Raw genomic sequence first — 23092 nt, forward strand, 5'->3', positions numbered from 1 at the left:
TCGAATGGGAAAAATACACATTGACAAGCCTCTAACACAAGCTTCACATTGGCAACTACTATTTGAAGCTGTGTTAATGTATCAAAGATATAACCTTTCAAACCAACAAAGAAGAAAATAGAAAATTCCTCATGTGAAGCACATGACAGTTGTGAGTAACTGAGTTTTAGAAAAAGGAAACATCAAATTAATACATCAAGTTTATTCAGGAGGGGACAAAGAGTTAAGAGTTTTAAAGACTACAAATGATTTTTGAAGATTCCAGAAATAGCCTCAAATTTAAAGTACACAGAATATCCATGTCTAACATCAGGGGAATTAGCATACCTCTGATTCTCCCCCAGTGAATCTTGGAGATGCTGGTAGACCAGGGGGGTTCTGTGAGAACTGAAGTGAGGGAACTTACAGAAAATGGGCCTGTTTCTGAAAAGCTACTCAGAAGGACCAGACAGAACTTATCACTTCCTCACCTTCAGTATGCAGTTAACATCCCACGTGTGGTTTGATGTCAAATTACTTTGTGATTGTCAGTCTCAACTGTTCCAGGGACCTCTCCAGTTCAGATTCCTGACCAGATTGTTTTTGAAACTCCAAAGAGTGAAAGCGTTTTTTTGCCCTTACATCAGTGTCAAGTCCACTTGATTAGTCCTCACCTCAGCATAAAGGCAGACCTTATATAGCATTGGGCTTCCCTGGTGACTCAGACAGTAAAGAATCTGCCTGCAATACAGGAGACTGGATTCGATCCTTGGGTTGGGAAGACCCCCTGAAGAAGGGAATGGCTACCTACTCCAGTGTTCTTGCCTGGAAAATTCCATGGACAGAGGAGCCTAGCGGGCCACAGTCCATGGGGTCACAAAGAGATGGACTACGACTAGGCAACTAACACTTTCACTTTCACTTTGTATGACATTTTACATTTCAGTTCCTTTTATAGAAAATTTCCATTTCAGAGGGGTACCTTTGCTCTGTGGCCCCATCAAGTCAATAATCCAATATTAGTGGCGTTCCTATGGTCAGTATCCACCAGCCTTAAATAACTCCAACCACAGGACAAAGGTGGGAATTCATTACATTCAGGCATCCTCCTTTCACACTCTCCTCTTTAGAACTTAAAAAAAATCTTGGGGTCTTTCCTTACTCAAGTGATTTATTTCTACCCTTGTTATTATGCAGTCCGGAGCAATCTGTAGCTATTCCTGCTGGAGGCTTGTGGGGCCACCTTAGACCCAAGGGAGCACACCATTTTCACATTAAACTAAAGATAATGTGTGTCCAGCACATCTGCAGAGGACACAACATGAAGGTCCAGTCAAGACCATATCCGAAACCTCTTGCAGTATTCTCGCTGAATGAAAAACAAATTTCCTCCTACCCATAGATAACATATATACATGTTCTTAAAAACAACCCTGTGTTTTTTAACAACCTTAAAAACAACCCTGTGTCAGACCAGCTGTGATGTGGATATTATGCAAAGATTTTTACATCAACAACTTTTTTTCATTCTATGAGAACTGGAACAAAGTTTATAGTGCACTTTTATTCTTTGTGTGATAATGGATGGATGGATGGATAACTTTCTTGGTTCAGCTTTGCACAGTAGACAGTCCTATTTCAAAATGTGCAGAAAAATCCGTTTTATGAACACTTTTCTCATATTGCTTCTCTCCCACTTCCTCTAGGAATGTCCCAGCGGGGTTGTTAATGAAGATACCTTCAAAGAGATTTACTCGCAGTTCTTTCCACAGGGAGGTAGGTACAAATGTGGACCAGTGAGCATACTTTCAGCTAGAATTATGCTTGCAATCTTGAATTTGGTTTAATCTTTCATGGCATGACTCTACATTTCTCATCTTTACATCCAAGAATTCATACACAGCATGCTGTCCATGTGATTCTCAATACATCATAAAAGTGAGCTACTTACAAATTATCAAATATCCGAGAGTTCACTCTTCAGCTGAATACAAGTAGTATTACCGAGTGCCTGTTGCCACATCCCTCAAAGGCATGGCACTTTCTGACTATGATGGATGGGTCCTGAAAGCCGCAAAGCTTTCACATGCATTACAATGCCCAACTTTCAAAATTAGAAAGTGTAATTATCCTCAATTTTTTGGATCTGAAATCTGGGGCTTAGAGAAGCTAAATGTTTTGCTCAGGGTCATACACCCACTAAAATGGCAGATCTAGGTTAGAATCCCCTGTGAATCAAATGATAAAGAATCTGTCCGCAGTGCAGGAGACTCTGGTTTGACCCCTGAGTCGGGAAGATCCTCTAGAGAAGGGAATGGCTACCCACTCCAGTATTCTTGCCTGGAGAATCCTATGGACAGATGAGCCTGGTGGGCTACAGTCCATAGCACTGCAAAGCATCAGACATGACTGAGCAGCTAACTACTGCTAGGTTAGAACCCAGATATTTCTGGAGTCTTATCTAGGTTTTCTGCTGCTCCTTTCTGCTCTTCCTCTCTCTTTCAGGAACTCTTCACTATCACCCCTCCCCCCGCATCTAAGAAAACCAATACCACTCTAGACATTATTTTAACTGGGAAGAAAACAAAGAGAGCATAACGACAATGTGTACATATTAGAGATGAGTGAAGAGATACATCTGCCAGTGGAACTTATAGTCTCTCCTTTGATCACTCAGCAGGATGCCCAGCTCAAACTTGTTCTGCAACCTTCCATGTTTCCAGCCGTGTGTGAGGTGCTGATGATGTAAGGGGAGTGAGACTGCCCCAAAGAATGGTAGAGCCTAGTGTAGCAGATGGGCAGTGCCAGCATGCAAAATAAACGTGAAGTCGGGAGTTAACAACATAATATTATGAGAACTCAATGTAGGCACAATTAGACCAGCTGAATGACAGGGAGGACATAAAAAAGATTCGATCCAGATAAACCGAACCTGAGCTGAAGGAGCCGCCATTCATCAGGCATCTAATACATGTCTGGCCCTGGCATGTGTTACCCATCACCCTCCAACAACCCTCGCTACGATTCTCCCTTTCCATACACGTGGAAACCAAGGTGCACAGAAATCCGTCCATTTCCCAGTCATCATCTTTTTACTTCTTTCCCACTTAAAAGATTCAAAATCATCTGATGCCAAAATAACTGCAGTGTTCTCCTAGGTAGTCTGTCAGATCCCACCCCTCTTTTCTACTCCCCCACCATGGTTTATTCTCACATGAGCCAGAGTTATCCCAGTAAAATGTAGATTGCCTCACTGCTCTGCCCAGAATCTCTCACCCATTCAGAGCAAAAGCCATAGTCACTGTCTCCTGTTCTTTCTCTGCCTTGTCCTTCACTGACCCTCCCTTTTGCTCACCTCATTCCAGCTTCCCTGGCCTGTTGCCTTTCCTCCAGCACACCAGTCCTTTTGCTGCCTGTGAGCTTTTTATTATTATTATTTAAAAAATTTTGGCTGCACTGCCCCAGCATATGGGATCTTATTCCCCACACACTCCAGAGATCAAACCTGTGCCCCCTGCAGTGCCCCCTAACCACTGGACCACCAGGGAAGTCCTGCCTCTGGGCCTTTGAATTCATTTTTCTCTCTGTCTGGAATCTCTCTTCTCCCAAACATCCATCTCAATATCTCATCACCTCTGCTTTCATTCAAATGCCACCTTCTCAGTGAGGCTTCTTCTGGCCACCCTGGCTTAAACCTCAACCCCTTAAACATCCCCCCATGCCCTTTTCCTGCTTTAGCTTTCTCTTTAGCACTCAAGAGCATCTAATAATGTATATTTTATTTATTTTTGCTGTTGCTTACTGTCTCTTTTTCCACTAGAATGTCATTTCCAAGGGAACGGAATTTTTTTGTCTGTTTTGCTCACTGCTATATCCACAGGTCATGGAACACCGAGTGACAAGTAGTCACACTAATACTGCAAAAATGAGTGAATGTGTGGATGAGTGAATGACATCGGCCTCATCATTGGGTGATACCTGTAAAAGTGATTTTTAATGGATACAAACTTGAATATTAATTATTTCATACAAAAACTCGATTCACTTTTGGCTTTATGTATTTCAGTAGGTTGAAGACAATTTTGTGCATGGATTATCAAAACAGAAATTCTCCCTTAAGGTGGACTTTTCAAAGAATTAAATAAAAATTCTGAGAAAACAAACAGTGACCCATTATTACATGAATTTGCATATGTCATGGGTGACAACTCCCCCAGCCCATCTTGTTACTAACTACCCAAAGACGGGTATTGGGTCTGATGCCAGGCTTGTAATGGGTCTATTGTCTGCATTAATAATGAATTTAGAATATCATTTGTTTAATACATATTTCTAAATTATTAAAAACCATGGAATTTTTTAAAAGAATGATGTTTACTATAAACTGTCTGCCAATGTATTTACAACCATTAATATCAAAGTCCTTAGCACGAATGGAAATCTTTTAGCTATTTTTTGATTATCTCAAATGAAAGTTATTACATACTACAAATTGGATACAACTTCACATTAAAAATGTATCTTTATCTGAAAAATAACATTTCAACATTAGAGAACATCTACTTAAGCATAATAATTTGCAAGAGAGTCTTCTTACAAAGTCCAAAGGGATTTGCGGAAAAATCACTTTTGCTCTCTTAAAAATCCTTTGAATATTCATGTTAATTGAATGCATAAATCTAAAAGCATCCGGCATTACTGAAGAAAATGAAATATTTTGAAGAATGATGACTTGCAATTTTAAAAATTAATATCATGCATGCAAATTGTATCTTGCAGTGCCTCTAGAAAAGGGAAAATGTCCTAAGAAAGAATGTATTCTCTGGTGGCAGTCAAATCCCTGTTAGGACATCCTCACACTTGTGTGAAGTCGTTTATTTAGTTTGATGGCCTGAAAGCAACAGATGTCTCTCATTAGGAGTCGTAGCAATGATGGGACCATAAATCACAATGTCTCACCATTTCCTCCAGGAAGAGACTTCGTCTTATTGCCAGAATCTCCTGCAATTTATACTATGTCAGGCTCTTGAGTTTTCTCTACGGCTTAGCAGGATGGTTTACCAAGCACAACTTGTTTGGAGTTCTGGATATCAGCACAGCTGAACTGAACAGAGGCTTCCTGTTTGTAGGGGATAAAGTATGTCTCCTATAAAACAAGCCAAGAGGAAACCGCATTACCTATATCATTATAGCAGTATTTTCCAATGCCACCTACAGGGAAGCCTTAGCTTAGAAGCTCTTAAGGCATTTTTAAAGCTCATGAAACTTACAGTCTCCTGGTTTACCCCTGCTTGTGTTGTAGGAATTTTGCACTTACTTTGACTATATGAGGCACCTGATCAACAGTTATTGAAGGAATGAGTTGCAGTCAGAAAAATCTAAACAAATATTCATTGAACATCCACTGTGCGAGGCACTTGAGGCATTTAGATGAGTTTTGTGGACATAAAGATTTAAGTACTTTTTCCCAAATAACTGCATCCACCGAATACACTTCTATTTCCAGGAATTTTCAGGGTGATTTATAGAGGACATAGTGAGCAGAAACTACCACTCATGTAGTGAGTGAACCCGCCTTACTGCAGTCACAGTGCCGTGAATTGTATATCCAAATGCAATGAACTAATTCTGTATCTTGTGCATGAATTCAGGTGGGAGTAGGGGATGGTGGTGGGAAGAAAGAAATCAACCAGATTGATTTCAATCCACAGACCTGGAACATGATAACCAATTGCATTTGTTCAAATATTCTGAAATACATGTATCAGTGGCCTTTCCAATCAAGGATTTAGTTGATATTATCACTGTGGTCTGGGTACAGTTGGGTTAAAGGTACTGGACTAAGTCAAGAGTCCTGAGTTTATGGATAGACTTTGCCAGCACCAAGATGTGTGACTTAAATAGTTTATTTCTCTGGGCCTCAGGTTGTTCATTTACCAAATGTGGAACAGAAGAATCCTCAAGTTTTCTTTCTAGTCTAACATTCTTTTTTTTTTTATTTTTGGTGGGGGGCGGGGGGGCTGTGCCACATGACTTCCAGGAACTTAATTTCCTCCAGGGATTGAACCCAGCCCCTCAGCAGTGAAAGCCTGAAATCCTATCCAGTGGACCACCAGGGAATTCCCTAATAATCTTTATTTAAAAGAGTAAGTGTTGAAATGTCTTGATTTCATTACTGACTCTACCACTGGCTAACTAGGTGACCATAGCTACTATCCCTAACATTACCTACACCCATTTTCCACTTTTGTTAAATGTAGATAAATAGCTAAATGGTATGAAAGATCACTTCCTAGTCTAAGACTCCATAAATTTTGTCCCCTATCTGTAAAATTTCAACATTTAAATTTCCGCTTCACAAGTAAAACTATGAGAAACTGAACAAAGTCAGCATATGAAATTCAGTAACTGTTTTCATTGTTTGCAAAGAGTTGTGGTCAGAGGAGACATGTCAGGTCATACATGAAGAACAAAGACCATTGTTACGTATTTTGAACCCCGAACTGTACTGAAATCTAGACTCCAGAATTCCAGTTACTCATCCTTTTAGCAGATGTTTGCTGAGTATTTAAGAAGAGCACAGTCAGATGAAATCAGACTGAGATCCTTTTGTGGACAGTTTCCTTTTTCTCTGCAGAATCCATTTCTATGCCCAGCAGACACTTCCAGTGCCTCAGCTCTAAAGCTAGTAGCATCATTCTCCTTTAAAAACTTTAACTATCTCCAAATGCCTGCTGAAGAAATTCAAGCTCTGTCAGAACCTCAATACTTGTCATGACATAATGATACTAGTCTTCACTGAACATGAAGTGTTAGTTGCTCAGTTGTGTCTGACTCTGCGACCCCATGGACTGGAGCTCACCAGGCTCTTCAGTCTATGGAATTCTCCAGGCAAGAATACAAGAGTGAGTAGCTATTCCCTCCTCCAGGGAATCTTCCTGACCCAGGGATTGAATTTGGGTCTCCTGCATTACAGGTAGATTCTTTACCATCTGAGTCACCAGGGAAGCCCCGAGCTTAAAGTTCCATTAAATTAGAAGTTCAGAACCTTTCACAATAGAGATTTCATACACACACACACACATAAAACAGGAACTTTTTCAAATGGAATATATTAAATCTGTAAAAAAAATGATCACATTTATTTGAGGTGGTTGAAATGAGAGTGACTTGTCTCTGAAAGGATAACAATGATAACTGATATTTAGTGAACATTTAACATTTGCCTAAGACTGTTCTAAGAACTTGCACGTAGTATCTCATTTAATGTCTTCATGATGACTCTATGATGTACACTTATCATTTTGTAGGTGAGGAAACTGAGTTACAGAGAGCTTAAACAATTTGCCATGGCCACATGATTAATGGTTGACCTGAGATTCAAATTCGGGCCATCTGAGAGATGATACCATCTCTCCACCTGGTATCTCCTATCTAGGCTGGAAAACTGGCTTCATTTCCAGGAAACTTGCCAAGATACATTTAGAGGAATAGGATGTCCTCTGAACCACATTAGGGCAAACCCTCAGAGTGTGGGTCCCATTGGTCAAGGTTTAAACTAAACAACCCCATCTAAAAAGAATGGTAATTATTATATGCCTATGTTATCTTGGTGTTTTAAATTTTAAAAAATTTCCAGTATTGTTTGTTCTGTGCCCTATATTCATGGTGAGTTCTGCTTGCTAAGGTAAAGGCATTTACCCTGTCTGTATAAAGTAACAAGATATCTGCTTAATGAGCTCATTTTAAAATAGGCAAAATCCCTTTTTTTTTCTCCTGAAGATAAGTTTAGCATTCCATCTGTCAACTCATTTCTCCATAGGGCACTATATAGTTCAAGAAGTCTATGAAAATATTGCTGAGAGCAAAACATGTTCGTGAAAAAAAAAAAAGAAGGCTGGCAATTCTTGATAATTCTAATGGAACTTCCCAACAATCGCACTAAGTTGATTGCAATTAAAATCCTGGCTCCATACCCAAAAGGGTTTCTTCCTGCAACCTGTCAACACTAGATGGACATCCACTCTACTTACAGTCCTTTAATGTCCTACTTAGGCCCAATTGTGGTGTCTGTTTGGTTCATTGAAAACATATTAATTCATATGTTTAAAGATAAGTGGTTCCTCATATTTTGGAGAAGGAAACGGCCACTCATCCCAATATTCTTTCCTGGAGAATCCCATGGACAAAGGAGCCTGGCCGGCTATAGTCCATGGGGTCGCAAGAGTCAGACGTGACTTAGCAACTAAACCACCATATCATATTTAAAGGTAAGAGATGAAAAACAATGTCACCATTATTTTGAGAAATTGAGTGTACCGTTTACCTCATGAAATACATGGCCTTCAAGAGAGTTAACCAGAGGGGGTGAAGCATTCAGGAAAAATAATGCCTACAAAAGCCATGGATGCCTGAAAGCTAGGAGAGGAGTCTGCACGACTTCTGACCTCCTTTATCTGGAGAGAGAAATTCTCTACTGCTTCTATGACTTAGTCTCTTGACAGCCTTCAAAAAGCAATTCATAAAGTAAAGGCGAACAGAAGTTTTGTTAAATCCCAATAAAAATAAAGGATAAAAGTTATAAAATAGAAATAGATGAGATTTTAAACAGAAGATAAAAGGCTAGAGCCAATGATCTAAAAGGTTACTATTTTTTAATATAAAAAAGGTTAAGATAAAAGGCTAAAACCCATGAGATGAAACATTTAAAATAATCACACAAATTTGATCAAGGGTCAAGCACAGAGGGACTTAAAAATGAAAACTGCACTAAGGAAAGAAAACAATAAGAAATATATATATAATACATTTCAAGTAAAAGGCAGAAAGTTCAGAGATTACGGAGACAAAGAAAAAAAGGGAAGAGGAAGGAAAAAAACTAGAGAGAAATAACATATAGAAGCAAACTCAGAGGAAGTGTTGGATTTCAGAGAACTTCAGCGTCTTTTAAGCAGCATCTTGTGACCCCAGGACAAGCAGTCTACCATTGCCCAGAGCCTCGATCCCACCCAGGACCCGGGCAAAGCAGGAGCACCCCAATACTTGCACCTGGGAACTTTAGGACCACACAATCCATTTCAGCATAGCCACAGAAACTTCCCAAATCACTCCTGTTTCCACTTCATCAGGCAACCTTACTGGCTCTGGGCTAGCATGGTGTTTTGGTCAGAAGTGCTTAAGTGATGTTCCACTCTACTGCTAATGGACTTTGTGGCTTTGGGCAAGTTTTTCCACTTCTCTGAATCCCAGTATCCCTATCTGGGTTGTAAAATGGTGAACTAATAATTACACCACCAATAATAGCAATTCATCTGTGTCTCATTATTAGTATGTTATTATTTCACTTCTTTTAGAGATAGTCCCTGCCAAGCACTAGTCAATTTCTAGATTTGACTTGCTTAAGCCTCACACCCACCTAAGGTAACATTACTCATCCCAGTGTCAGTAGCATCATCCAAGACTCCTGTGTATTCAGAGAAATTCCATCCAGAAACTTAGAGATGCTTCTGTCACCAATGGTCTCTGTAGGTAATTCATGCCTCTGAACCTCAAATACAACCCTCTACTGAGACAGGATGGGCAGCTGGGAAGAAAGCAAAGAAACCACAAGTCAAAGTATATTCTCCTGAGTAGAAGAGGCTTGGACATGCTATCTAAATCTTTTGTAGAATATTGAAATGCTAACTTATCATTATTTTATTTCCAACATTTCAGACTCTACAACATATGCGCATTTTCTGTTCAATGCATTCGATACGGACCACAATGGAGCTGTAAGTTTTGAGGTAAGTCTTAAGTTTCTTGTGTGTGTGTGTGTGTGTGTGTGTGTGTGTGTGTGTTTTTAATAATGCTTTGACTTTGGATACACTGAAAGGGATTTAGTGCTGTTAGGGTGAAAATTTGAGTTTGGTGGTATAATTTTTGGGGCTTTTTGAGCCTTTTATTCCTTTATTATTGTTGTATTAAGAATACTCAACAAGAGTGGACATCTTTGTCTTGCTCCTAATACCGAGAGAAAGTTTTCCATTTTCTCCACTAAGTGTGATGTTAGCTGTGGCCTTTTCGTATATCGCCTTTATTATGTTGATGTACTGTCCTTCTATTCCCAGTTTGTTGGCAGTATACATCTTGAAAGGATATTGAACTTGTCAAATGCTTTTTCTGCATCTATTGTGGTGATCATAAGATTTGTATCCCTAATTCTGTCAATGTGGAATATTATATTACTTGATTTTCATGTATAGATTCACCTTTCCATCCCTGGGGATAAATTCTACTTTGTCATGGAGTATGATCATTGTAATGTGCTCTTGGATTTGGTTTGCTAGTGTTTCACTGAGGACTTTTGCATCTGTGCATATCAGGAATATTGGCCTGTAATTTTCTTGTGATTTTTTTTGTCTGGTTTTGGCACCAGGTAAGGCTGGCCTAATTTGGAAGTGTTTCTTCCACATCAACTTTTTGGAACAGTTAGTTCTGTAAATATTTGGCAGAATTCACCAGTGAAGCCATCTGCTACTAGGCTTGTCTCTTTTGGGAGGTCTGTAATTACCGAATCAATTTCCTAGTTGTAGATCTGTTCATACTTTCTGTTTCTTCATGATTAGTCTTGGTAAGCTATCTAGGAATTTTATTAAAAGCTCTTAAATATCCTTTTATTTAAAAACTGGTAATCTAGTAAGTATATGTTTCTGAAAGTTCTGTGAGCTGCTCTAGCAAATTACTTGAGCCCAAGTAAAGGTTTGTTGGAAACTCCAATCTGTAGCCCATTGGTCAGAAGCATGGGTGACAACCTATTCTTGCAGTAGCATCTAAAGTTGGGGGCCAGGAAAGGGCTGTCATGTAGAATCTGGCTCTATCTCCAGGAAGAAAGTATCAGAAGTAAGTTTAACTGTAAGACATCTGGTGTTGGAGATTACTTGATTACGTCTGGTGTTGGAGTGAGGAAATCCCCACTCACACACTGGAATTGTATGCAGAATTGTTAATATGTATCATGGGAACCAGATAATTTAGAAGGTATGCATTTTTTTTTAAATTGGGAAGAGTGCATCTTGCACATGAACAGAAATTTCAGTGAGTGTCAAAATAAAGGAAAGCAGATGATGATGTGGAATCAACAAGAAAGGGTACTAGTGTGCTGTATCAGAGAATCCCTCCCATGGACCTGATGAACTAGGTCTGAAGGACAAGCAGGAGCTGCTAAAGAGGATAAGGGCTCAGGATGGGGAGCAGTGGGGAGTGAGGCAGAGGCCTGGGAATGGAGAGAAAACATTTGTTAGGTCACCCAGAAGATGAAACGCAAAAGGGGGAGAGGGACAGGAGAGCTGGCTAAGGAGGCCAAGGGCAGATCTCCACACATCTGAGGCAGGATGCCAAGGAGGCTGAACTGCAGGAGGAAAGGAGCAAGATAAGAATTGAAGAATTTTCAGCAGGGAAGTTAAGGTATGTTCCTAGAAACAAAAAGTCCAATTAGCAGCTCTTTATCCCAAGAGTTGACAGGGGCTGATGTCAGCTGGGTCTACAGGGAAGGCATTGGAGAGGAGGTGACAAGCTCAGGAGGTATAAAAAGTAAACTGGTACACTAACATCTCAATACTTTGTGGCACCAGGATGACAAAAGGGGGCACAAACTCCTGAGAGGTCATTCAGTCAGTGGCCCCGGGGCCGAGTGAGCAAAGTACCTCCTCACTCACTAGGTGCTCGCACAGGTTGAGTGCTACTGAAATGACTCTTCTGGGCCAGGAAACTCAGTGAGTCATCTCACAATGTAACCAAGAAAAATCGCTGACAAAATAAGAGGAGAAGCTGGCGGTGGCTCAGTAAAGGTGTGGCCCAAGAAGCCAGCAGTGGTCCATGGGTTGACCCTAATGCAACAACAGCTATTAGTGAAGACATGAGTCTATCATAGGTACCCGTCCCCTGTCACATTTCTTCCACTTTGGCAGCCGATGATCACCTGTGACAATATCTTATTAGTGTTTGCTGCACTTTACCAACAAGATTAATTCCGGCATGGTCTTAGTTTAGCCATAACATAGAAATCAAATGTTCCAATTCACCTAATAAAATCTTTCATAGCTAGGGTATGGGTAAGGCAAAGACTGCTAGTGATTTCATTACTTAAAATTACTTACATATTAGAAATGTACCGTCAATTACTCACAGCACATTGTATCCAATTTCACATGTAAATTTAGTCTGGTGTTAATGATATGAGACCATGCCTAATGTTGCTATTATAATATTTATGTAATATTCATCATAGTAATTGTGATGAATGCTGATGATAATTTGGGAAATTAGTTGTAATGGCTATATACTTTAAGCATGTTGGTAAAAAAATGTCTTTTTAAAGAGAAACTAATGGATGAATTAATAAATGTTAAATCAAAATCAAATTTAAAACTAGGCTATTGTAGTTATTTTTCTAAATTGATTAGCTACGTGAAAAGTCTCTAGAAAGTAGAAATGATTAAGAAATGAACATATCTTGAGTAGCAGTAGATCCTGGGAGGTACAGCAGAAACCATCCTGATGCAAGGTAAAGGGAAATGGAAGTTTCCTACTTAGTTTGCTTAAACCCAAAAGGTGGAGTGGATAAAACAGGAGGGGCCCTGGATCCAGATATGACTGGAGCTAAAAATCCCTTTGCCATCAAGTGGTTGACACCCTGTGAGATCCTCTGAGCCTTAGTGTTCCTCTCTGTGAAACATCAGCAAACAAAGCTACTTCACAGGATAATAGAAGGATGACAAAGTGATGTCACTTAAGGGCTTGGCTGAGTGCCTGGCACCAAATAGGTGCTCAATATTTATTAGATATTAACCACAGCAGGTACTACAAAAAAGATTTTTTCCAATGAAGCCAGTTAACAATGACATTGGTCATCTTATTACTCTGTGATCTTATAATGAACACATTTAAGCACAGGCCAGATGATCGCTCTGTCTGCAATGCTGTGAGAGATAGTTCTGAATCTGATTATAAAACAAGTACTTATTTTGTGTCAGTCACTGTACTAACTATATGAAAATAACATTAAAAATAGTATTAATAATACCTACATACAATAAGACTAGCTGACTTATTTAGCACTCTTTCTCAGTCAGGCATTATGATGAATGAATTACTTCATAGGTATGATTATCGTCATTTTAGCAAATTAGGAAACAGATTCACAGAGAACTAAAGCAAGCTGCCCAAGGTCGCACAGCTAGAAAGTAGGAGAGTCAGGATTCAAACTCAAGCAGTCTGGCCCAGCATACATCTCTTAGCAATTGTGCTATCCTGCCAGTTCAGTTCAGTTCAGTCACTCAGTCGTGTCCGACTCTTTGTGACCCCACGGACTCAGCACACCAGGCCTCCCTGTCTATCACCAACTCCCGGAGCTCACTCAAACTCATGTCCATTGAGTCGGTGATGCCATCCAACCATCTCATCCTCTGTCGTCTCCTTCTCCTCCTGCCTTCAATCTTTCCCAGTGTCAGGGTCTTTTCCAATGAGTCGGTTCTTCACATCAGGTGGCCAAAGTATTGGAGTTTCAGCTTTAGCGTCAGTCCTTCCAGTGAATATTCAGGACTGATTTTCTTTAGAATGGACTGGTTGGATCTCCTTGCTGTCCAAGGGACTCTCAAGACTCTTTTCCAACACCACAGTTCAAAAACGTCAATTCTTTGGCACTCAATTTTCTTTATAGTCCAATTCTCACATCCATACATGATTGCTAGTAAAAACATAGCTTTGACTAGATGGACCTTTGTTGCAAAGTAATGTCTCTGATTTTTAACATGCTATCTAGGTTGGTCATAACTCTTTTTCCAAGGAGAAAGCATCTTTTAATTTCATGGCTGCAGTCACCATCTGCAGTGAGTTTTGGAGCCAAAAAATATAGTCTGTCACTGTTTCCAGTTTCCCCATCTATTTGCCATGAAGTGATGGGACCAGATGCCATGATCTTCGTTTTTTGAATGTTGTTTTAAGCCAGCTTTTTCACTCTTCTCTTTCACTTTCATCAAGAGGCTCTTTAGTTCCTCTTCACTTTCTGCCATAAGAGTGGTGTCATCTGCGTATCTGAGGTTATTGATAATTCTCCCAGCAATCTTGATTCCAGCTTGTTCTTCATCCAGCCGATCCAACAAGGCACATATAGATTCCCAGTCCCTCACCCAAATTCCTCAGAGCCAACTGAATTTGTCATTCAGAGTCTTGCAGATTTTAGACACCCACACTGTGTGCATATACTGTATATTATTAATGTCTCCTGCAGGATCTGCAGTATGCTATTATCAACTGTGTAACATTTGTACGTAAAACTATTTTTGTTCAGTTGCTAAGATATGTCTGACTCTTTGCAACCCCATGGACTGCAACATGCCAGCCATCTCCTGGAGTTTGCTCAAACTCATGTCCATTGAGTCAGTGATGCCATCCAACCATCTCATCCTCTGTCATCCCCTTCTCCTCCTCCCTTCAATCTTTTCCAGCATCAGAGTCTTTTCCAATGAGAAGACTCTTCGCATCAGGTGGCCAAAGTATTGGAGCGTCGGCTTCAGCATCAGTCCTTCCAATGAATATTCAGGGTTTATTTCTTTTAGGATTGACTGGTTAGATCTCCTTGCTGTCCAAGAGACTCTCAACAATAAATGTAGCAGAGAGTGCTATTGATCCAATGTCCATGCCTTCTGCTTTAAGATCACATGATCAGTCCATATTCCCAGCCTCTCCCCCTACCCAGATAGGTGGGGCCAAGACTGAATTTCAACCAACAGGAGACTGGTGGAAGTGACCACATCTTCTCTCTTCCCATCTGTGGAAACTGTGAGGTTACATATTTTGGTTTGCCTTGAAGCAAAGTAGAATCCTGGATCTCTGTTATGACTGCACAGAACAGAACACCATCCTCACTCATATTTCACTGCATGTGAGTGATAAATAAGCTTGTACTGTGTCAAGCTACTATGACTTGGAAATATTAAAATAGAATTTAATGTCTTTTGATTAATGTGACTGATAATAGCCGATTAATGATAGAGATAAATAGGTAAATAGACACTAGAATAGTTTCATGTCATTTCAGTTCAGATTTTGGCATTAAATGAGTTCTGGCACCAAAATTCACCACCACCCCTATCTTCCCAATAAAGGTTCTTCTTTTTCAGTTTATTAAAAAATATTGTTGGATGGGAGTGGTGAGTTGCAGATAAAAAAAATTAGGGCCTGTATTACTTGTCACATGTTAGAGATGAGGAGTTCCAGACTTAAGAGATTTTAAGTGACTTATCCAAAGTCATACAGTTAATGAATGGCAGAACCAGGATTGAACCCCAGCTTTACCTAAGGCTCTAAAACTTATGGTGAATATGACATCAACAAAGAGAAGTGAAGTAAAAGGCTGACAAATTCTAGACACTGATGTATAGAACAGTCTTTTGGACTCTGTGGGAGAGGGAGAGGGTGGGATGATTTGGGAGAATGGCATTGAAACATGTATAATATCATGTATGAAACGAGTCGCCAGTCCAGGTTCGATGCATGATACTGGATGCTTGGGGCTGGTGCACTGGGATGACCCAGAGGGATGGTATGGGGAGGGAGGAGGGAGGAGGGTTCAGGATGGGGAACACATGTATACCTGTGGTGGATTCATTTTGATATATGGCAAAACCAATACAATATTGTAAAGTTAAAAAATAAAATTAAATTAAAAAAAAAAAAAAAAGATGCCTACTTGACAGAAAATCAGCATAATAAAAAGAAAGAGATGACAAATCGGGAAACAATATGTGAAGATATATTCCAGACCAGGGATCATTTTACTAATATGTGAAGGGTTTCTATAAATCAAGACATTTCAAAAAAAATGCTCAAATTTGTTCATAGTAGAATGAATACAAATTTTAGTAACCTGAGACAGAAATATTAATCTACCAGATTGAGAAAGATCAGAACTGTGATCCATATACTATTGACAAGCTATAATATTCTTATGCATAGATTTTGAGAAGAGAATTGGAAGGGAAATTTGAAAATAAGTATATAAAATTTATCAATGTTCAAATCTTTTGACCGAGAGGTTCCACCTCTAGAAACTCATCCTGTAGACATACTTATTCAACATATATATATTATGTATATATAAAGTCACTCTATAGCTTTCTTTATAATAAGATTGGAAATCTTTAAATAATTCATCCATGGGATATTGGCTAAATAAACTATGATATATTCATATGTATGCAATGATGAAAAAGACAGGAATTATTTCCAAGTTTTATTGCTAAGTTTTTAAAACACACACACACACAAAGCAGCCTGTTACACTATCATTTTTGTAAAAGAAGAAGAAATAGATATTTAAATAAATATGCCTTATACTCATATATGCACAAAAATTCTTCAGAAGTAAACACAAGAAGATATTAATGTCAGTTGTCTAGAGGAAAGAAATAGGGTGGATGGGGTCCAGAATTGGGAGGAAGATTTTTCATGAAACATCTTATATATTTTTACATTTTTAATTAAATGAATGTCACTCATCTATTAACAAAAAAAAATTGTGAAGAAGTTGAGACAGGAAAACAACTACAAAATGTTGGAATGTAGAGCAAGAATACAGCTTTGCCCAGAGTCCACTCCTGGAATTCCCTTCTGCTCTTTCATTCCTACCTGACAGTGGATTGTCAATGCCATGTGAACTCAGAATCCACCATACTGTGATGTTAACCCTGCCAACTGAGCAACAAATATATATGAACTTGATAGAGTTAATCTGGATTGTCTGCAATTCAATCAAACCTGCCTAACCTTGATGTTGACTGAGGGTTCCATTTACTTGACAAATACATAGCCACTGTCCATGCCACTCAGTTACATGCAGCTTAATTCTTTTAATCCTCATAAAAATTTTTGAGAAGTTAGATACAGTAATCTCCATTCATGAAAACTGAGATAAAAGGATGTCAAGTGGTCTGAGAGAATAGAGTTATCAGGTGATACGGCTGAAATCTGAATTCAGGCTGCCTGGCTTCCAGTTCTGTTCTCTTAACCACTGTCCACAACTTGGTTTCTAAGTAAAGCTTCACTTGGCCCATATCTTAAGGACAACCTACATCTCTTGTTAGCAGATCTTTTCCATGGGAAGTGTGTTATGTTTGTGCTTGTATTTTAAAAGATACATTGTCATTAGATTCTTTTCAGTAAAAGAATATTATGCACTTGTAGTAGGAAGTAAGACCATTTAAACACTTGGCTTATGGGTCTTGCTTTTGGGTATCTGTTTTGACACAATCTCCAGTTGATTTAAGTCACAGTTTTCAATTAGAAAGTGAAAATGTTGGGCTTCCCTGGTGGCTCAGTGGTAAAGAATCTGCTGATGCAGGAGACACAGGATCGATCCCTGGTCCGAGAAGATCCCATATGCCCGTGAGCAACTAAGCCCGTGAGCCACACCTATTGAGCCTGTACTCTGCTGCTGCTGCTGCTAAGTCACTTCAGACGTGTCCGACTCTGTGCAACCCCACAGACGGCAGCCCACCAGGCTCCCCCATCCCTGGGAATCTCCAGGCAAGAATACTGGAGTGGGTTGCCATTTCCTTCTCCCATGCATGAAAGTGAAAAGTGAAAGTGAAGTCGCTCAGTCATGTCTGACTCTTAGCGACCCCATGGACTGCAGCCTACCAGGCTCCTCCATCCATGGGATTTTCCAGGCAAGAGTACTGGAGTGGGGTGCCATTGCCTTCTCTGGAGCCTGTGCTCTAGAGCCCAGGAACTGCGACTACTGAAGCCTGTGTGCCCTAGAGACACAACAAGAGAAGCCACCGCAATGAGAAGCCTGGGCACTGTAACAGGAGTAGCCCCCACTTGCCACTAACAGAGAAAAGCCTGTGCAACAAGGAAGACCTGGCACAATGAAAACACATACATAAATAAATACAATTATTTTTTTTTAAATGAAATGTTAAACCTAAGGAGTGTTTATGCCCACAAAGAATGCTGGGAAAAGATGATCAGGAATTCATGAACCATTTTGCTAAGTAAATGGTTCAAAATCCAGAGGTCTGAAAGCTTTACTTGTACCATTTGACAAAGAATTTTATTAGAGTTTGGTTTTTTTTAGAAATTCTATATCAAATTGTATTTGTATTTCTTTTTAGGATTTCATCAAAGGTCTTTCTATTTTGCTTCGGGGGACAGTACAAGAAAAACTCAACTGGGCGTTTAATTTGTATGACATAAATAAAGATGGCTACATCACTAAAGAAGTAAGAAATGCCTCATCGACACAGCTAGCCTTTGGACTATTTTCATTTTTTAACTTGAGATGCTAAATTTTTGCAATTATCATTCTAAAATCACTTTTTTAGGAATCTAACATATTTTCCGTGGTGGTGGAGAAACACTGATGAAAAATTTGGAATGGGTAGAAATAGCTTATTGTTAATCTCCAAAGTTATTATAAAACACAGAATGATTGCATCTTGATTTCTAATAGCATTTTAATAAATGCTGTACATGGAATAAAGAGAGTGGTTGGAATGAGACTGGAAGAAAATATACCCAAACCATGTTAGAATATTTGGCCTGTAACCTTTTTTTCTCCCATATAATATGGTCCACATGGGAACAGAGGTAATTTTAACATTGTGTGAATTATGTAGTGACCTGTATTATGTGGGAAATGAGCTGAGGCAATTGTAGGTTTCCAAGTACATTTCCAGGTGGGCTAATCTAAGAAGGCTCACAGACCAAATTAGGATGTGCATATCAAATGGCTGATTAAACTAATTCAAAACACAATGAGAAGTAAGTGGGGAAGGATGGGGTAAGATAACAAATTGAGGATGGAGTGAAGGTAGGTTGAAGGACCATATTACCTGAATCCTGGATATGATTCAATGTCTGCCTGTCCTTTCTCTCACTAGCTTTCCCCAGAGTTGTGTTTTGAGCATGAGGCTCCTCAAATAGAAGGTATCTTGGGACAAACATTAACTGGCTCTGTTGAAGATACAGGGACAAGTTCACCTGACCACAGTTATAATGTAACAATTAACCTGATCAATGTCCATGGGTTTTGTGTTTGTTGAGCAGACGACACATGGGGCCAGAATGGATCTCACAAATGGGTGGCTGAATTAAGACCTCATGAGTATTAAGTATTCAGGTACATTGAGCATGTCTCCTGGATATGTAGTGCCTCCTGTATGTTTGGTATACAATAAACATTTAGTACTCAGATGCCTCCAGGATATTAGGTATCTCTTGGTCTTTTAATCCCTTTCTATGTTTAACACAAACATGCTGTTCTTATCACTTACATCTTATACATCTCATGAATGCTATATTAAACAATCTTCCACTCAAACCATAGGGGTTCACCTGTGGGTTACAAACTACAAATTTTATCATTTAAAATGGAATTGAATACTGTCAAAAGTAAATGTATATTACATGCATATTATCGACTTAATCCAGACTCTTATGTGGAAACTTTGAAAACAAGTATGAACAATAAATCTGAATGTCTATGTTAACTAGATATTTTTTCACTAAGACTGGAAATCACAAATCAAAAATTAGACTTGGTTTTAATAAAAATTAAAGTTTCAAAGCATTTCCAGCATAATATTTTGACAAATCTACATGTGACTTTAAAGTCACAATAGGAAAAACACATGGAAATCCCTAATAGGCTCTGAGACTTATCAGTTTTAGTATAATTCTCATGATGTGGAATATATCTTATTCTCAATAAATAGAAATTGATAGTCAACATAAAATATATAATAAGCCTATAATGCAAAGATAGCTTGTGTGAAGTTGTATGGAAATCCAAATATTAAACCAGGGTGTTTTCTGATCATGTTAGATACACAGGAATTTACTTCATCTTGAAACCAAGATCAGACTTGAGTCTTACATTCTGATTCTGCTGCTTTTAAGGCATAAGGCTATTCCTCTGGGACAACCAAGATTTTTAATGAAGAATCAACGAAAAATTGAAACTTGGAAAACTGAGTAGGAATAATCTGTCAAGGCTTCTCAGAGTGGTTTCTTTTCACATCATTTGTGGCCTCATGTAACTGCCTTTTCCTTTTCAGGAAATGCTTGATATAATGAAAGCAATATATGATATGATGGGTAAATGTACATATCCTGTCCTCAAAGAAGATGCTCCCAGACAACATGTTGAAACATTTTTCCAGGTAGGAATGCAATAGAGAGGGAGTGAAATTAAGAGCAAATTTCCTGATGCTTGCAAAGCATCATGACGATTCAAAAGAATGTGAAGGAAAATAATTTTTTACTGAAAGTGACAAAACTATAGAATATTTACCATTCAACTATGGAATAGTACTGTTATTAATTTAGCAATTTTGGTTTTGAATTTATCATAATATTGATAATTCCACTTATTGAACTAATTCACCATATCCTCAACAGAACACTAAGTTAAGCAATTGCCATGTCTCATATGTCTTGGGGTGTTTGTTTTCACTCATTTCTCGTAAGACTCTATGAGCTTATTTATATTATCATTAGCCCCATGTTACAGATGAGACAATCAAGGTTCTGTAAGTTAAGTTGCCTGAACTCTGTGGTAGCTGGAGGGTGGGGTTTTCCTAGAACAGAGAGACTCTAGATCTGCACCACATTCTATTAAAAAGGCAACAGCCTAAAATCAGTCAGCCTCATATGAATTTTATCACCAAGAAGCTACTAGTTTGTGTTTTGAAGCAGTTCCTCCCCATAAAATAAGCAGCTGGGCTTTCTTTTCATCTGCTTCAGCTTGTTCAGTTCAGGTGTGAGGGTCCTGAGGGGTATGTCTGAGTCAAGTTTTCTGTTCTGTAATCCCCTAACAGAAAATGGACAAAAACAAAGACGGAGTCGTTACCATAGATGAATTCATTGAAAGCTGTCAAAAAGTAAGTAATGATAGTAAAGGAACTAGCCCTTTTGCTTTCGTAACAGCTGGACTGGGCACTATCAGCTAGCCACCATGAACTGAGCAAAGTGTAAAGGTCATATGCCTAAAATCACCACTTCTACACAGCTGAGATGCAACAAGCCCACCACTGTGGAAACAATCACCGATTTACACATTCTATTTGTCCACACACCCTGAGGCAGCCTATGAGGGAAGCCCTGGAGAGGTCAAGGTTGTACGAGTGTGCTTTTGCTCTTCAAATCCTTTAGAATATTCATCACTGAGGATAAAATATATGTGAGATTTGAATTGTTCTTTCCCCAGAACTATAATAGATCTTGTCTATCATATCCTCCAGAGATTTAGGATTCCAGTATGGCCAGCAGTGTATCACTGACCAACTTTATATCCAGTTTCTAATATAAACACCATTGCTTCAGTGTATGTGAACAAGATATGTCTTTGGCTTAACAAAATAGTCAGTCACAAAATTAAACAGCAGAAAATCCTCCCTGAGGAAAAGTCCATGTGGTTCTCCACCATCTGGTGGCAGACCACATTTAGCATACCTAGAATTATTTGACTTGGTAGGTGGGTAGAACAATTAAAGAGTTTTAAAAATAATTTTGGAGACAAAAAGTTTGCTGGTGTTTTACTCTTTCTCATTATTTTCAAACTGATATACTTTCCCTTTCCTGATGCCTGCTTGTTTTTCAATTCATATTTCAATGTCACGGTCTCTCTGAATTAACTTGGTGACATCAACCTGCTAATGGTGGTGTCGTTACCTGGCCTCCAGCCGTGGATGTCATCAGTTCTGCTACCACTTTCCATTACTATAAATGATCACAATCTCCAAGTACCCCATCATCTGTCCCCTTAAGTTTCAGAGGAATATACTAAACTTCAGATACTGGGCAATGGTTTCTTCCAAACAATCCTTTCCCTGGCATTGAGAGACCATTCATTTTTAAATGTTCCTAAAGGTCACAGAGATTTATCTCTAACAGACTCAGGACAGGTGTAATTACTGCCAACCCATCTCCTAAATCCCAACTTCCAATCTTCATGAAGTTGACTCTTCGCTCACACATAAACCCTGTCTCCTTCCATTTGTACAAGTCCCTGTGATTTGGCCTCTGATGACCAGATATGGCAGTTTGCATTGCTCACTTTGTATACGCTCTGTGCTACCTCTCCAGTTTCCATACTGGCATTCTAATTGGAGAAATATCCTCTCTTAACACCAAGTCAGAGTTAAATAGGTCTTTAAAGCCTGGTGGACTCAGTAAAACATAGAAAAGGCTCTCCACAGTATCAGCTGGAAAATGGATAGAAGCGTATTTACATTTGCAGACACAGTATTTGAACATTTGGCACAGGAGGTTGGTGGGGGTTGGCGATCCTTAGAGGCAAAATAGTGCACTTTCCTTTACAGATATGGTGAATTAAATTCCACTGTTTCTCCTTTACAGGATGAAAACATCATGCGCTCCATGCAGCTCTTCGAAAATGTGATTTAGCTTGTCAAATACGTCCTCAAATAGACAAAAGTGAACGATTCTATCACACAAAGCTGGAGCTACCACTTTTAGCATAGATTGCTCAGCTTTACAATGAGGCACATTATGCAAACAAGCTTTGTTTTAATATAAAGCAACCCCCAAAAGATTTGAGTTGTCCATTTATAAATCTGCATCCTTTTCATAATGCCACTGAGTCCATGGGATGTTCTAAGTCATTTCATACCCTGTGAATATTCAAAAGGAATAGAATCTGGCATATAGTTTTATTCATTCTTTAGCCATGTGATTATTGAAGCTTTCACATTATTGGTGATTTTAAAATATCAGTGTTTTTTGCTACTCACTTGTATGTATTCAGCCCCAGGATTTTAAATGGTTTTCTAAAATAGTAGCATCTGTACTTAATTTCCAGCTATTAGTTTCCATGTTTGAATGCTGTAATTCCAGTTATAATTTAAGTAAACAAAACAAGATTACTATAATTGGAAAACACACACACACACACACACACACATAGTCCCAGTTTCTCTGGATTTGCTGCCTTCTGTTAAAACCTTCATTTATCTGGCATTTTTTATAACACGAAACAAATCAGTTTATCCCAGATGTCATCATATGCCTAATAGAGCTTATTTAATAAGCAGTTCTCAATTTTTCATAA

General features: G+C 38.9%; 1 protein-coding gene across 5 annotated transcripts in view; it reads left to right on the forward strand.

Moving 5' to 3' along the window:
- Positions 1-22816, forward strand: part of KCNIP4 (potassium voltage-gated channel interacting protein 4) — a 1300658-nt gene extending 1277842 nt beyond the window's left edge. For all 5 annotated transcript variants that reach the window (XM_025290631.3, XM_006063269.4, XM_006063272.4 and 2 more), the window contains 6 exons: positions 1686-1755; positions 9694-9764; positions 18135-18242; positions 20079-20183; positions 20841-20903; positions 22381-22816. In XM_025290631.3, the coding sequence (XP_025146416.1) occupies positions 1686-1755; positions 9694-9764; positions 18135-18242; positions 20079-20183; positions 20841-20903; positions 22381-22428 (465 nt within the window). In that variant the 3' untranslated portion in view covers positions 22429-22816. The remainder of the gene's footprint in view (positions 1-1685; positions 1756-9693; positions 9765-18134; positions 18243-20078; positions 20184-20840; positions 20904-22380) is intronic.
- The last annotated feature ends 276 nt before the right edge of the window (positions 22817-23092 follow it).

Source organism: Bubalus bubalis, chromosome 7 (genome assembly GCF_019923935.1).
Source record: "Bubalus bubalis isolate 160015118507 breed Murrah chromosome 7, NDDB_SH_1, whole genome shotgun sequence".
Lineage (NCBI taxonomy): Eukaryota > Metazoa > Chordata > Mammalia > Artiodactyla > Bovidae > Bubalus > Bubalus bubalis.